Genomic DNA, 14,573 nt, shown 5'->3' with positions numbered 1-14,573 from the left:
TGTCACAGTCATCCTCCATTTAGCCAACTCCATTCCCTCTGTACAACACACTAATGCCTATGGCTTAGTAGGCTCCTCTCTGGGGGGGTACTGCATGCCTTTTCTCTCAGCAACTGAGTTGAACAGTCATCAAGAGTCAGTTGTATTTGCTGCCAGATCAGTTTATGTCAGTTGTACTTGCTATTATAATTACATATTTTAATTAAATATTATACTAAGTAAATAAATATGACCGCATAAAGGGAACCATTGTGCCTAAGGACACTAAGCTAAACAAATGCTCTGAAAGAAAATCAAAGGCAAGTCACTCAAAATTAAGTACTATTTAATTATAGGTGAGCAAATGAAAAACAAAACACAGGAGAACAAAACCTATCCAACCCTCTAGAACAGTGCTTCTCAAACTATCTGTAATGAAAAACCTCTCCTCCCTTTTTTCTTAATTTTTTATTTTTAAGACTAGTCAAGTGCAATACTGAGAAGGAGGGAATCCTCCCTTTCTTAAACATCTAATTGTTTGCAGATCGATACGGCTGTATTGCACACGATTCATATGGAGCTGACACATCAGATTTCAGCAGCACCCAAACTGATCTATATACTCTCTTCTGCATTAGTTTCCTGACCATAGGCTTGGATTTACAGCAATGTTAAATTGCTATATCCATTTCCAAACACTTACTCTCAATTTCTATACTTACTTGTCATTAACCACTAATCTGTGGGTGAGCACCAATGTGTGGACCACACATTGAACAGAACTGAGCTAGTAGAGCCCTTTTCATTTATAGTTCTTCGTAAGTACCTTTAAGCATTCTGTCAAGTTTAGATAAACTTTTTTTTTTCCTTTTTTTGAGACAGAGTTTCGCTCTTGTTGCCCAGGCTGGAGTGCAGTGGTGCAATATTGGCTCACTGCAACCTCCGCCTCCTGGGTTCAAGCAATTCTCTTGCCTCAGCCTCCTGAGTAGCTGGGATTACAGGAATGCACAACCACGCCCAGTTAATTTTGTATTTTTAGTAGAGAAGGGGTTTCTCCATGTTGGTCAGGCTGGTCACAAACTCCCAACCTCAGGTGATTCGCCCGCCTCAGGCTCCCAAAGTGCTGAGATTACAGGCATGAGCCACTGCACCTGGCTAGAGAAACTTAATCATACTATTCATTCTAGGTATGGTTTAAGCAAAAAAGACATTCTAGAAGTCCAAACAGGGGACTGCACTCTAACAAAAAGCAATGGTTCTATGTCAAATAAGAGGCACTCATGATTTAGGCGAAAATGTATATGTTTTCAGTTAACATATGTTATTTTAAGTTATCTTGAAGGTAGAACTATCTTGATCTTATTTGCAACTACCATTGTACATAGTACAGTACCATGTACATTGTATGTAATCATTATTTGTTGTGAGACTAACTCAGCAATGAGTATTAAACACACCCCTAATAATTTCCTGGGTTTGTACTTCCCTTAGGTTTGATATTTAATACATCACCAGTTTCCTTAAGCTGAAATTCTAACCTAAAAAATATATAATCTACTCCATTAAAGCATATCTCATTGAAAGACCCAACATGTGTGTCCATAATATCAGAGAAGTATAAGAACGCCAGCAGGGGGCGCCCAAGATGGCCGAATAGAACAGCTCCAGCCTCCAGCTCTCAGTATGAGCAACACAGAAGACAGGTGATTTCTGTATTTTCAACTGAGCTTTGAAGAGAGCAGTGGTTCTCCCAGCACGGAGGTTGAGATCTAAGAACGGACAGACTGTCTATTCAAGTGGGTCCCTGAGCCCTGAGTAGCCTAACTGGCAGATATCCCCCACTAGGTGCAGACCGACACCTCACACCTCACACAGTTGGGTACCGCTCTGAGACGAAGCTTCCAGAGCAAGAATCACACAGCAACACTTGCTGTTCAGCAATATTCTATCTTCTGCAGCCTCCGCTGCTGATACCCAGGCAAACAGGATCTGGAGTGGACCTCAAGCAAACTCCAACAGACCTGCAGCTGAGGGTCCTGACTGTTAGAAGGAAAACTAACAAACAGAAAGGACACCCACACCAAAACCCTATCAGTACGTCACCATCATCAAAGACCAAAGGCAGAGAAAACCACAAAGATGGGGAAAAAGCAGGGCAGAAAAGCTGGATATTCAAAAAATCAGAGCGCATCTCCCCCTCCAAAGGAACGCAGCTCATCGCCAGCAACCGAACAAAGCTGGACGGAGAATGACTTTGACGAGTTGAGAGAAGAAGGCTTCAGTCGATCAAACTTCTCAGAGCTATAGGAGGAACGACATACCCAGCGCAAAGAAACTAAAAACCTTGAAAAAAGAATGGATGAATGGATAACTAGAATAATCAATGTAGAGAAGACCATAAAAGGACTGACAGAGACGAAAAACATGACACGAGAACTACGTGACAAATGCACAAACTTCAGTAACCAAGTCAATCAACTGGAAGAAAGATAATCAGTGATTGAAGATCAAATGAATGAAATGAAGCAAGAAGAGAAGTGTAGAGAAAAAAGAGTAAAAAGAAATGAACAAAGCCTCCAAGACATATGGGATTATGTAAAAAGACCAAATCTATGTCTGATTGGTGTGCCTGAAAGTGACGGGGAAAATGGAACCAAGCTGGAAAACACTCTGCAAGATATCATCCAGGAGAACGTCCCCAACCTAGTAAGGCAGGCCAACATTCAAATTCAGGAAATACAGAGAACGCCACAAAGATACTCCTCGAGAAGAGCAACTCCAAGACACATAATTGTCAGATTCACCAAAGTTGAAATGAAGAAAAAAATGTTACGTGCAGCCAGAGAGAAAGGTTGGGTTACCCACAAAGGGAAGCCCATCAGAATAACAGCGGATCTCTTGACAGAAACTCTACAAGCCAGAAGAGAGTGGGGGACAATATTCAACATTCTTAAAGAAAAGAATTTTCAACCCAGAATTTCATATCCAGCCAAACTAAGTTTCATAAGTGAAGGAGAAATAAAATCCTTTACAGACAAGTAAATGCTTAGAGATTCTGTCACCACGAGGCCTGCCCTACAAGAGATCCTGAAGGAAGCACTAAACATGGAAAGGAACAACCAGTATCAGCCATTGCAAAAACATGCCAAAATGTAAAGACCATCGAGGCTAGGAAGAAACTGCATCAACTAACGAGCAAAATAACCAGCTAATAGCATAATGACAGGATCAAGTTTACACATAACAATATTAACCTTAAATGTAAATGGACTAAATGGTCCAATTAAAAGACACAGACTGGTAAATTGGATAGAGTCAAGACCCATCAGTTTGCTGTATTCAGGAGACCCATCTCACATGCAGAGACAAACATAGGCTCAAAATAAAGCAATGGAGGAAGATCTACCAAGCAAATGGAAAACAAAAAAAAAGCAGGGGTTGCAATCCTAGTCTCTGATAAAACAGACTTTAAACCATCAAAGATCAAAAGAGACAAAGGCGGCCATTACATAATGGTAAAGGGATCAATTCAACAGGAAGAGATAACTATCCTAAATATATATGCACCCAATACAGGAGCACCCAGATTCATAAAGCAAGTCCTTAGAGACTTACAAAGAGACTTAGACTCCCATACAATAATAATGGGAGACTTTGACACCCCACTGTCAACATTAGACAGATCAAGGAGACAGAAAGTTAACAAGGATATCCAGGAATTGAACTCAACTCTGCACCAAGTGGACCTAATAGACATCTACCGAAATCTCCACCCCAAATCAACAGAATATACATTCTTCTCAGCACCACATCACACTTGTTCCAAAATTGACCACATAGTTGGAAGTAAAGCACTCCTCAGCAAATGTATAAGAACAGAAATTATAACAAACTGTCTCTCAGACCACAGTGCAATCAAACTAGAACTCAGGATTAAGAAACTCAATCAAAACCGCTCAACTACATGGAAACTGAACAACCTGCTCCTGAATGACTACTGGGTACATAACGAAATGAAGGCAGAAATAAACATGTTCTTTGAAAACAACGATAACAGAGATACAACATACCAGAATCTCTGGGACACATTTAAAGCAGTGTGTAGAGGGAAATTTATAGCACTAAATGCCCGCAAGAGAAAGCAGGAAAGATCTAAAATGACACCCTAACATCACAATTAAAAGAACTAGAGAAGCAAGAGCAAACACATTCAAAAGCTAGCAGAAGGCAAGAAATAACTAAGATCAGAGCAGAACTGAAGGAGACAGAGACACAAAAACCCGTCCAAAACATCAATGAATCCAGGAGTTGGTTTTTTGAAAAGATCAGCAAAATTGATAGACCGCTAGCAAGACTAATAAAGAAGAAAAGAGAGAAGATCAAATAGATGCAATAAAAAATGATAAAGGGGATATCACCGACCCCACAGAAATACAAACTACCATCAGAGAATACTATAAACACCTCTACGCAAATTAACTAGAAGAACTGGATAATTTCCTGGACACTCACACACTCCCAAGACTGACCCAGGAAGAAGTTGAATCCCTGAATAGACCAATAGCAGGCTCTGAAATTGAGGCAATAATTAATAGCTTATCAACCAAAAAAAGTCCAGGACCAGACGGATTCACAGCCGAATTCTACCAGAGGTACAAGAAGGAGCTGGTACCATTCCTTCTGAAACTATTCTAATCAATAGAAAAAGAAGGAATCCTCCCTAACTCATTTTACAAGGCCAATATCATCCTGATACCAAAGCCTGGCAGAGACACAACAAAAAAAGAGAATTTTAGACCAATATCCCTGATGAACATTGATGAAAAATTCCTCAGTAAAATACTGGCAAACCGAATCCAGCAGCAGCACATCAAAAAGCTTATCCACCATGATCAAGTGGGCTTCATCCCTGGGATGCAAGGCTGGTTCAACATATGCAAATCAATAAATGTAATCCAGCATATAAACAGAACTAAAGACAAAAACCACATGATTATCTCAATAGATGCAGAAAAGGTCTTTGACAAAATTCAACAGCCCTTCATGCTAAAAACTCTCAATAAATTCGGTATTGATGGAACGTATTTCAAAATAATAAGAGCTATTTATGACAAACCTACAACCAATATCATACTGAATGGGCAAAAACTGGAAAAATTCCCTTTGAAAACTGGCACAAGACAGGGATGCCCTCTCTCACCACTCCTATTCAACATAGTGTTGGAAGTTCTGGCTAGGGCAATCAGGCAAGAGAAAGAAATCAAGGGTATTCAGTTAGGAAAAGAAGAAGTCAAATTGTCCCTCTTTGCAGATGACATGATTGTATATTTAGAAAACCCCATCATCTCAGCCCAAAATCTCCTTAAGCTGATAAGCAACTTCAGCAAAGTCTCAGGATATAAAATCAATGTGCAAAAATCACAAGCATTCTTATACACCAGTAACAGACAAACAGAGAGCCAAATCATGAATGAACTCCCATTCACAATAGCTTCAAAGAGAATAAAATACCTGGGAATCCAACTTACAAGGGATGTAAAGGACCTCTTCAAGGAGAACCACTGCTCAGTGAAATAAAACAGAACACAAACAAATGGAAGAATATACCATACTCATGGATAGGAAGAATCAATATTGTGAAAATGGCCATACTGCCCAAGGTAATTTATAGATTCAATGCCATCCCCATCAAGCTACCAATGACTTTCTTCACAGAATTGGAAAAAAACTGCTTTAAAGTTCATATGGAACCAAAAAAGACCTCGCATTGCCAGGACAATCCTAAGCCAAAAGAACAAAGCTGGAGGCATCACACTACCTGACTTCAAACTATACTACAAGGCTACAGTAACCAAAACAGCATGGTACTGGCACCAAAACAGAGATATAGACCAATGGAACAGAACAGAGCCCTCAGAAATAATACCACACATCTACAGCCATCTGATCTTTGACAAACCTGACAAAAACAAGAAATGGGGAAACGATTTCCTATTTAATAAATGGTGCTGGGAAAATTGGCTAGCCATAAGTAGAAAGCTGAAACTGGATCCTTTCCTTACTCCTTATACAAAAATTAATTCAAGATGGATTAGAGACTTAAATGTCAGACCTAAAACCATAAAAACTCTAGAAGAAAACCTAGGCAATACCATTCAGGACATAGGCATGGGCAAGGACTTCATGTCTAAAACACCAAAAGCAACAGCAACAAAAGCCAAAATTGACAAATGGGATCTAATTAAACTAAAGAGCTTCTGCATAGCGAAAGAAACTACCATCAGAGTGAACAGGCAACCTACAGAATGGGAGAAAATTTTTGCAATCTACTCATCTGACAAAGGGCTAATATCCAGAACCTATAAAGAACTCAAAGAAATTTACAAGAAAAAAACACCATCAAAAAGTGGGCAAAGGATATAAACAGACACTTCTCAAAAGAAGACATTCATACAGCCAACAGACACATGAAAAAATGCTCACCATCACTGGCCATCAGAGAAACGCAAATCAAAACCACAATGAGATACCATCATTAAAAAATCAGGAAACAACAGGTGCTGGAGAGGATGTGGAGAAATAGGAACACTTTTACACTGTTGGTGGGACTGTAAACTAGTTCAACCATTGTGGAAAACAGTGTGGCGATTCCTCAAGGATCTAGAACTAGAAATACCATTTAACTCAGCCATCCCATTACTGGGGATATACCCAAAGGATTATAAATCATGCTGCTATAAAGACACATGCACACGTATGTTTATTGCAGCACTATTCACAATAGCAAAGACTTGGAATCAACCCAAATGTCCATCAGTGACAGACTGGATTAAGAAAATGTGGCACATATACACCATGAAATACTATGCAGCCATTAAAAAGAATGAGTTCGTGTCCTTTGTAGGGACATAGATGCAGCTGGAAACCATCATTCTCAGCAAACTATCGCAGGAACAGAAAACCAAACACCGCATGTTCTCACTCATAGGTGGGAATTGAACAATGAGATCACTTGGACACAGGAAGGGAAACAAGAAGGGGGAGGGGGGAAGGAGGAGGGATAGCATTAGGAGATATACCTAATGTAAATGACAAGTTAATGGGTGCAGTACACCAACATGACACATGTATACATACGTAACAAACCTGCAAGTTGTGCACATGTACCCTAGAACTTAAAGTATAATAATAATAATAATAAAATGCCAGAATGCCCTTTTTCTTTTAACTAGGAAAAACACTATCTTCTTGATTAGCAATTTAAATACATTTTGTTTAAATCTGACACTACTAGACTAACAAAAGGTTGTGAAGTTGAGATACTCCAGTCAAACTTTATTACACAAATAAGTGTCAGGAGAAGCAGCTATCATTTACTTTGGAAATATTTTTCTCCTGGAACAGATTTTTTTCGGTGGGGTGTAAACGATATGCTATTTTTGACCAGAAAAGGAGTATAAAACAAAAACACCAAGAACCATTGTAAGTCAAGAACGAAGGTAAATTCTATAGCAAAAGCCACATTCACACTATCACGAATTCTGAACTGCTACTATCCAAATTAAAAATTTTGCTTAGTTACATCTCCCCAAATCAAACTAATACCAAGGATTTTTTATCGTAATGACTGGTAACTGCTCAGACTAATGTCCTACAACAACAGGTCACCAAAAGTTACAATCTGCCAAAAGTATGTAAGAGTTCCACTTTTCTGTCAAATTGAGTTTATCCTGAAACGTAAGTCTTGGAATGTTATGATCACCATATGTGTATAATCTGGAAATATAATTGAATCCTATAGAGTAACTCTCATTATATAAACAACAAAAGAAAACTTTGGAATTAAAATATAGATTTTTTTAAACTAATTTGAGATTATTCATAAAAAAGATTTTTAAAAATCTTTTAAAACAAATTTCATTTAAGTGGAAAGAGGTTGCTAATTTGTAGAAAATGGATGCTGTAGCTGATCAGGTTAGCTGTTAACATGAACAAGTAACCCTCATTTGATTATCTGCCTTATTTTTCTACTTATTAACATACTCTACAATTAAAAATTATCAAGTATTTGTTTTTTAAAGGAGAATTCATTGTCACTCCCTAGGCCATGTTAATTAAAACTGTTAAAATGCCTTGCAGTTACATTACTGAGACTAGCTAATAAAGTTTGGCAAAGTATTTCTTATATAGAACTTTTCATTGAATAGAACTTAATAGAACTTGGCTGGGCGTGGTGGCTCATGCCTTTGGGCGCCACTTTGGGAGGTCAAGGCAGGTGGATCACTAGAGGTCAGGAGGTTGAGACTATTCTGGGCAACATGGTGAAACCCCATCTCTACTAAAAATACAAAAATTAGCTGGGCGTGGTGGCTTGCACCTGTAATCCCAGCTACTCTGGAGGCTGAGGCATGAGAATTGCTTGAACCTGGGAGGCAAAGGTTGCAGTGAGCTGAGATCCTGCCACTGCACTCCAGCCTGGGTGACAGAGCAAGACTCCACCTCAAAAAAAAAAAAAAAAAAACTTAATATACCCAAATAAGGAAAAGAATGATACTAGAGAACAATTACTGAACATGTAAAGGGATCTTTCTATATAAAATAGGACATTATAATCATGTTTCCTAAATAAGAATTCTCCCACTATTTTCTACAAGGCTGTGAAATTAGATGTATTAAAACAAACCCAAAATAAAAATTTTTTGTTTTCACCAGTTTTTCCTAATTATAAAGTTTCTATGGAGAGTACACAGAAATTCCAATGAAGAAAAAAGCTGTTCTATGAAAAAGTTACATTTCATTTACAAAAACACTTATGTATACATAAGGAACTCACTACTACTTTGTTTAAATTTATTGTGCAGCCTCAACAGAAAGTCATTCTGTCTTGACAGGTAAGAATTTTTTTTTTGTTTTTTTTTTGAGATGGAGTCTTGCACCCAGGCTGGAGTGCAGTTGTGCGATTTTGGCTCACTGCAACCTCCACCTCCCACGTTCAAGCGATTCTCCTACCTCAGCCTCCCGAGTAGCTAGGACTACAGACATGTGCCACCATACCCAGCTACTTTTTGTATTTTTTTTAGTAGAAACAGGGTTTCACTATGTTGGCCAGGCTGGTCTCGAACTCCTGACCTCAACCGATCTGCCTGCTTCGGCCTCCCAAAGTGCTGGGAATACAGGCATGAGCCACCACACCCAGACTAGAATTTTTTCAAATAAGCAATTGTTAACAAAAAGTTCTACACATCAAATCTCAAAATTTTCTTCTGAGGAGAGACATATGATTAAAAATTGTAATACATATTCATACAACTTATTGCGAATGACCATATAAAGAGTTTACATTAATTATCACAGAGGAGTACATTTGTCAGGTTAATGATCCATGTTCTTCTTAAAAGTTATTTATAAAACATTATTTCTCCACACAGAAAAAAAAGCATAATAAACAATGAGTTATTACTCACTGTACAGTCCAGTGAGCCACTCAAGGGCCCCGTGGGCACCAGAGACAAAGGTAGCAGATTGATTAACAGCTGAGGAACTCAAGATACGTTTAGTAAGAGAAATTCTGTGGTCACTTAGGAATTTTGTAGTTCAGTATTCATAATATTAAGGTTTTTTTCAGCTGGATGTGATTTGAGGGAAAGAGAAAGCAATTAGTGAGGAAATGCATGAAAATACCTAAAAGGAACATTTAAAATGAGATTCATTAACTAAATTCCTAGGAATGTGAGCAACTGTCACTTTCAAACTTGGCAGAACCATGCTCAGTCCCCATTACTCTGAAACTTTCAAACTCAGAAGCAATGTTAACCTTTCATTTTATTTCCTATACTTTCACAGAATTCTTCATGCACATGAACTAGTATGCAGAAAGAGTTAACATAGCAGGGGGCTGACTGCCATCCTTTGAAAGGCCTGGTTACAAAAGTGTCCCTTGGCTGGCATCTGGGAATTTGGATTTGGGGAGGGTTCTCACTATCCTAACTGGTAGTGTGCCTAAACTGATTATACAAACAATGCAGTTTATGCTGAACACCTGACCTGCTTTTCTTCAGGGAATCTAAAATTTTAGTATATGCCAGACAGAGGGTACCTAAGTGTCCAGCTCCCAGTAAAAACCCTAGGCACTGAGCCTCTAATGAGTTTCACTGGTTGGCAACATTTCACGTGTGTTGTCATAACTCACTGGGGGAATGAAGTGCATCTTGTGTGACTTCAGTAAAAGAAGAACTTTGGAGGCTTGCACCTGGTTTTCCTTTACACTTTGCCCAATACACATTTACCCTTTGCAAATTTTGCTTTGCATCCGTTCACAGTAATACACAAGAGCCATGCCTAGGACTATATGGTGAGGCCTGTGAGCCCCTCTAGCAAATCAGCAAATCTGGGAGTGGTTCCAAGACTCCCAACATATAAGTTATCAACTTATTGCCAAATTCACCCTTTTTTACCTGCTCTGTGAAAAATGTATCTGGCCCTTTAATATTCTCCCACCAGTTGGCACAATGGTAAGCTTTGTTGGTAAAAAGTGTGGAGAGGCCGGGTGTGGTGGCTCAAGTCTGTAATCCCAGCCCTTTGGGAGGCCGAGGCCAGAGGATCGCTTGAGCCCAGGAGTTCCCGACCAGCCTGGGCAACAACATGGCAAAATCCTGTCTCTACAAAAAAGACAAAAAATTAGCCAGGTGTGGTGGCACGTACTGCAATCCCAGCTACTGGTGTGCAAGTGAGGGGCGCTGAGGTGGGAAGATCACCAGAGCCTGGGAGGTCAAGGTTGCAGTGAGCCATGATGGTGCTACTGCACTCCAACCTGAGTAACACAGTGACACACTGTCTCAGAAAAAAAGTGCTAGAGGCCAGGTGTGGTGGCTCACACCTGTAATCCCAGCACTTTGGGAGGCTGAGGCAGGTGGATTGCTTGAGGTCAGGAGTTCGAGCCTGGCCAACATGGTGAAACCCTGTCTCTACTAAAAATACAAAAAGTAGCCAGTTGGGGTGGCAGGCGCCTGTAATCCCAGCTTCTCAGGAAGCTGAGGCACGAGAATCACTTAAACCCAGAAGGTGGAGGTTGCAGTGAGCTGAGATCACGCCACTTCACTCCAGCCTGGGTTACAAAGTGAGACTCTGTCAAAAAAAAACAAAAAGTGCTGGAGAGACACTGTGGGAAGAAAGGGTTTTGCTTCCTGATTCCAGTGTGCTTAGGGCTTCTCTAAAACCAAGCTCCTGAAACGCATGGCAGCTAGCAGCATCCAAGAGTCAGTAGCTTCCCCAAGGCCCCTTACCCTACTACATGGTTTTGTAATGGAGTACCTCTGATGAGATACTTCCCCATGAGGCTTTCTCTGGCACCCCAGCACCCCAAATGGCAAAACTATAGCCAGTTCCAGAAAACAAATTTACAAGAGGTTCCCTGGCAAGGCACTACAGTGACTTTTCTGCCATCCTGAGAAGCACAGCTGTGCCCTCTTCAATAAGGTATAGAACTCAGCCCAGTGAGGGGAACTCTTCCTTGGATACTCTTACTCCTAGGGGCAGTGGCTATTATGTAGTACATTATATAATATTAAAACTGTTATGATATTATATATCTGCTATTCTTTTCAGTTCTCCTTACTTAATAATTCTCTATATTAAACTTTCCCTATTAAAATTACTGTATGACTTATCCCTATCCAGACTAATACAGAATCTTTTTTTTTTTTTTTTTGAGAGTCTCGCTCTGTTGCCCAGGCTGGAGTGCAGTGGCACAATCTCGGCTCACTACAAGCTCTGCCTCCTGGGTTCATGCCATTCTCCTGCCTCAGCCTCCCAAATAGCTGGGACTACAGGCGCCCGCCACCACATCCAGATAATTTTTTGTATTTTTAGTAAGACGAAGTTTCACCGTGGTCTCAATCTCCTGACCTCATGATTCCCCCACCTCGGCCTCCCAAAGTGCTGGGATTACAGGTATGAGCCACCGCGCCTGCCCAATACAGAATAATTCTTAACAAGTAATACTAAAATCACTACAAACCTGAAGAGATGCTCCCCCATACTATTGCAAATCACTTCATCATCAGGAAACAGTTCCAAGGCCTGCTCATAGCAACCAAGTAAGTCTTGTATCCGATTGAGAGCATCAAGCTCTTCAGCCCATCTGAAAAGTGTGTACTGAAAAGTTTCCTTTACAAATAAGAAAAAAATACGAATTAGTCAATAACATAACAGATGAAAGAATATACAACATTAGTTGAAGATTCCAAGCAACAGAACTTAATTACTATTGAATGATCACCTTCAATTTCATTTAGCTTTAGTAGGCACTGTTTTCTAAACAAGTGCACAAATGAATGAATTTTACCACCTACATGGCCATAATAAGCAGAATTAGTCTGACCACTCTCTAAACTCCCTCCATTCTTAGATGCTGTATCACACTCTCCTTATTCTCCAGCTGCCTCATTTTTGTGGGTTCCTGTGTTTTTAGAGTTTGTCCTTGGCTCTCTTCTTTTTTCTCTCATCCATCCCTAATGCATTTATTATCACCCATGTGTTGATGGATGCTACGTTTACATCTCTAGTCAAGACCTTCTCTTCTGAACCTCAGACTCATAGATACAACTTCCTAATAGTCATTTCAACCAGGCAATGGATCTCCAGCCATTGCGAATGTAGTACAACTAAAATATTTCCTGAACAATCCTTGTGCAAAGAACTGAGGCAACATAAATCTTGTTCTTATCCTCACAGAGGCCCTATAGAGAGAAATTTAACATAAAATTTTGGAAAAGTTCAAAATGTCCTAAACTGAACTCATCATATTCCTCTGATACAAGACATAAGATTAAGATACCACTCAACCTCAAACCATAAAATCACCTTATAATGGTACCTTAACTCCACATACACTGTTTCAAACCTAGCCAATGCTCTCTCAATATCTTTAAATCTGTTACCTCCCCTCCATCCCAAAGTTACAACCTAATCTGGCCCTTCTAACCATTTGCTGGACTACAGCAACAGCCTTAACGCTGTCACTCTAGTTCCAATCGCATCTCCCTCCAGCCATTCTCCATGCTGCAACACTGTGAAAAGACGGAAAGCTTTAGTCATTACAGCATTACAATTAAAATATTTTAAATCATCTTCACATATTTTATACAAAAGAGTTGATACTTGGAACTGAATCTTGAGGGAGTTTACTAGAGAGACAAGGATAAGAAAGGAGATTCTGGCTGGGCACGGTGGCTCATGCCTGTAATCCCAGCACTTTGGGAGGCCAAGGCGGGCAGATCACCTGAGGTCAGGAGCTCGAGACCAGCCTGGCCAATATGGTCTAAAATATATAAAATATAAAAATTAGCCAAAGATGGTGGCAAACATCTATAATCCCTGCTACTCAGGAGGCTGAGGCTGGAGAATCACTTGAACCTGGGAGGTGGAGGTTGCAGTGAACCGAGATCGCACCACTGCATTCCAGCCTGAGCGGTAAGAGTGAGGCTCTGTTCAAAAAAAAAAAAAAAAAACCCACACAGATTATATGAAATGGATCAGAGGGTCTACAGATAAGTGGCTTGGTGTGGCTGGAGTTTGGGTATTGAGAATAGAGTAGCAGGAAATGAGATTTCTACAAGGGGCCCATACAAAGAAATACAATTTGTTCGGCAGGAAACAGAACTAGTTGCTTACCCTACTGAATTTCAGGCATCGCCCTACAAATTTTACATATACTTTTTTTTTTTTCTTTTTGAGATGGAGTCACACTCTGTCACCCAGGCTGTATTACAGTGGCGCAATCTTGGCTCATTGCAATCTCTGCCTCCTGGGTTCAAGCGATTCTTCTGCATCAGCCTCCCGAGTAGCTGGGACTACAGGTGCATGCCACCACGCCAGGCTAATTTTTTGATTTTTAGTAGAGACGGGGTTTCACTATATTGGCCAGGCTGGTCTCGAACTCCTGACCTTGTGATCCGCCCGCCTCGGCCTCCCAAAGTGCTCGGATTACAGGCGTGAGCCAGCACGCCCAGCCTAAATATACTTTTAATACACAGCAACTTTTTTTTTTTTTTTTTTTTTTTTTTGAGACGGAGTCTCGCTCAGTCGCCCAGGCTAGAGTGCAACGGCGCCATCTCGGCTCACCGCAAGCTCCGCCTCCCAGGTTCACACCATTCTCCTGCCTCAGCCTCTCCCAGTAGCTGGGACTACAGGAGCTCGCCATGGCGCCCGGCTAATTTTTTTGTATTTTTAGTAGAGACGGAGTTTCACCGTGGTCTCGATCTCCTGTCTTCATGATCCGCCCGCCTCAGCCTCCCAAAGTGCTGGGATGACAAGCTTGAGCCATCGCGCCAGGCCAATACACAGTAAATATTTTTAAGACAGGCAGTGTCCCTGTTTCACAGAAGAGGAAACTAAGAAACAAGTAACTGAGGAAAGATCACCTGAGTTGATCCATTTTTCTATTGCTGCCTACCTAGAGAAGCAAACTGTATCTAAACATATCATCTCCTCCTAAAGTAGGCCAGCTGGTCCTGAAATTTACACCAAGTTTACATGAACTACAAACATCTAGACGCTACAGACATTTAGTAGGTAGAGATGAAGGATGCTGCCAA

The 14,573-nt window shown here is 40.4% G+C and overlaps 1 protein-coding gene across 1 annotated transcript in view; it reads right to left on the bottom strand.

Moving 5' to 3' along the window:
* The window catches only part of LOC105463445 (protein arginine methyltransferase 9), a 51,498-nt gene that overhangs the window by 35,739 nt on the left and 1,186 nt on the right, over positions 1-14,573 (bottom strand). The window contains exon 2 of the mRNA XM_011710523.2: positions 11,996-12,144. Within this exon, the coding sequence (XP_011708825.2) occupies positions 11,996-12,144 (149 nt within the window). The remainder of the gene's footprint in view (positions 1-11,995; positions 12,145-14,573) is intronic.

Source organism: Macaca nemestrina, chromosome 3 (assembly GCF_043159975.1).
Source record: "Macaca nemestrina isolate mMacNem1 chromosome 3, mMacNem.hap1, whole genome shotgun sequence".
In the NCBI taxonomy this organism is placed as follows: domain Eukaryota; kingdom Metazoa; phylum Chordata; class Mammalia; order Primates; family Cercopithecidae; genus Macaca; species Macaca nemestrina.
Note: the sequence above shows the minus strand (reverse complement) of the source record. Positions and strands in the feature narration are given on the sequence as shown.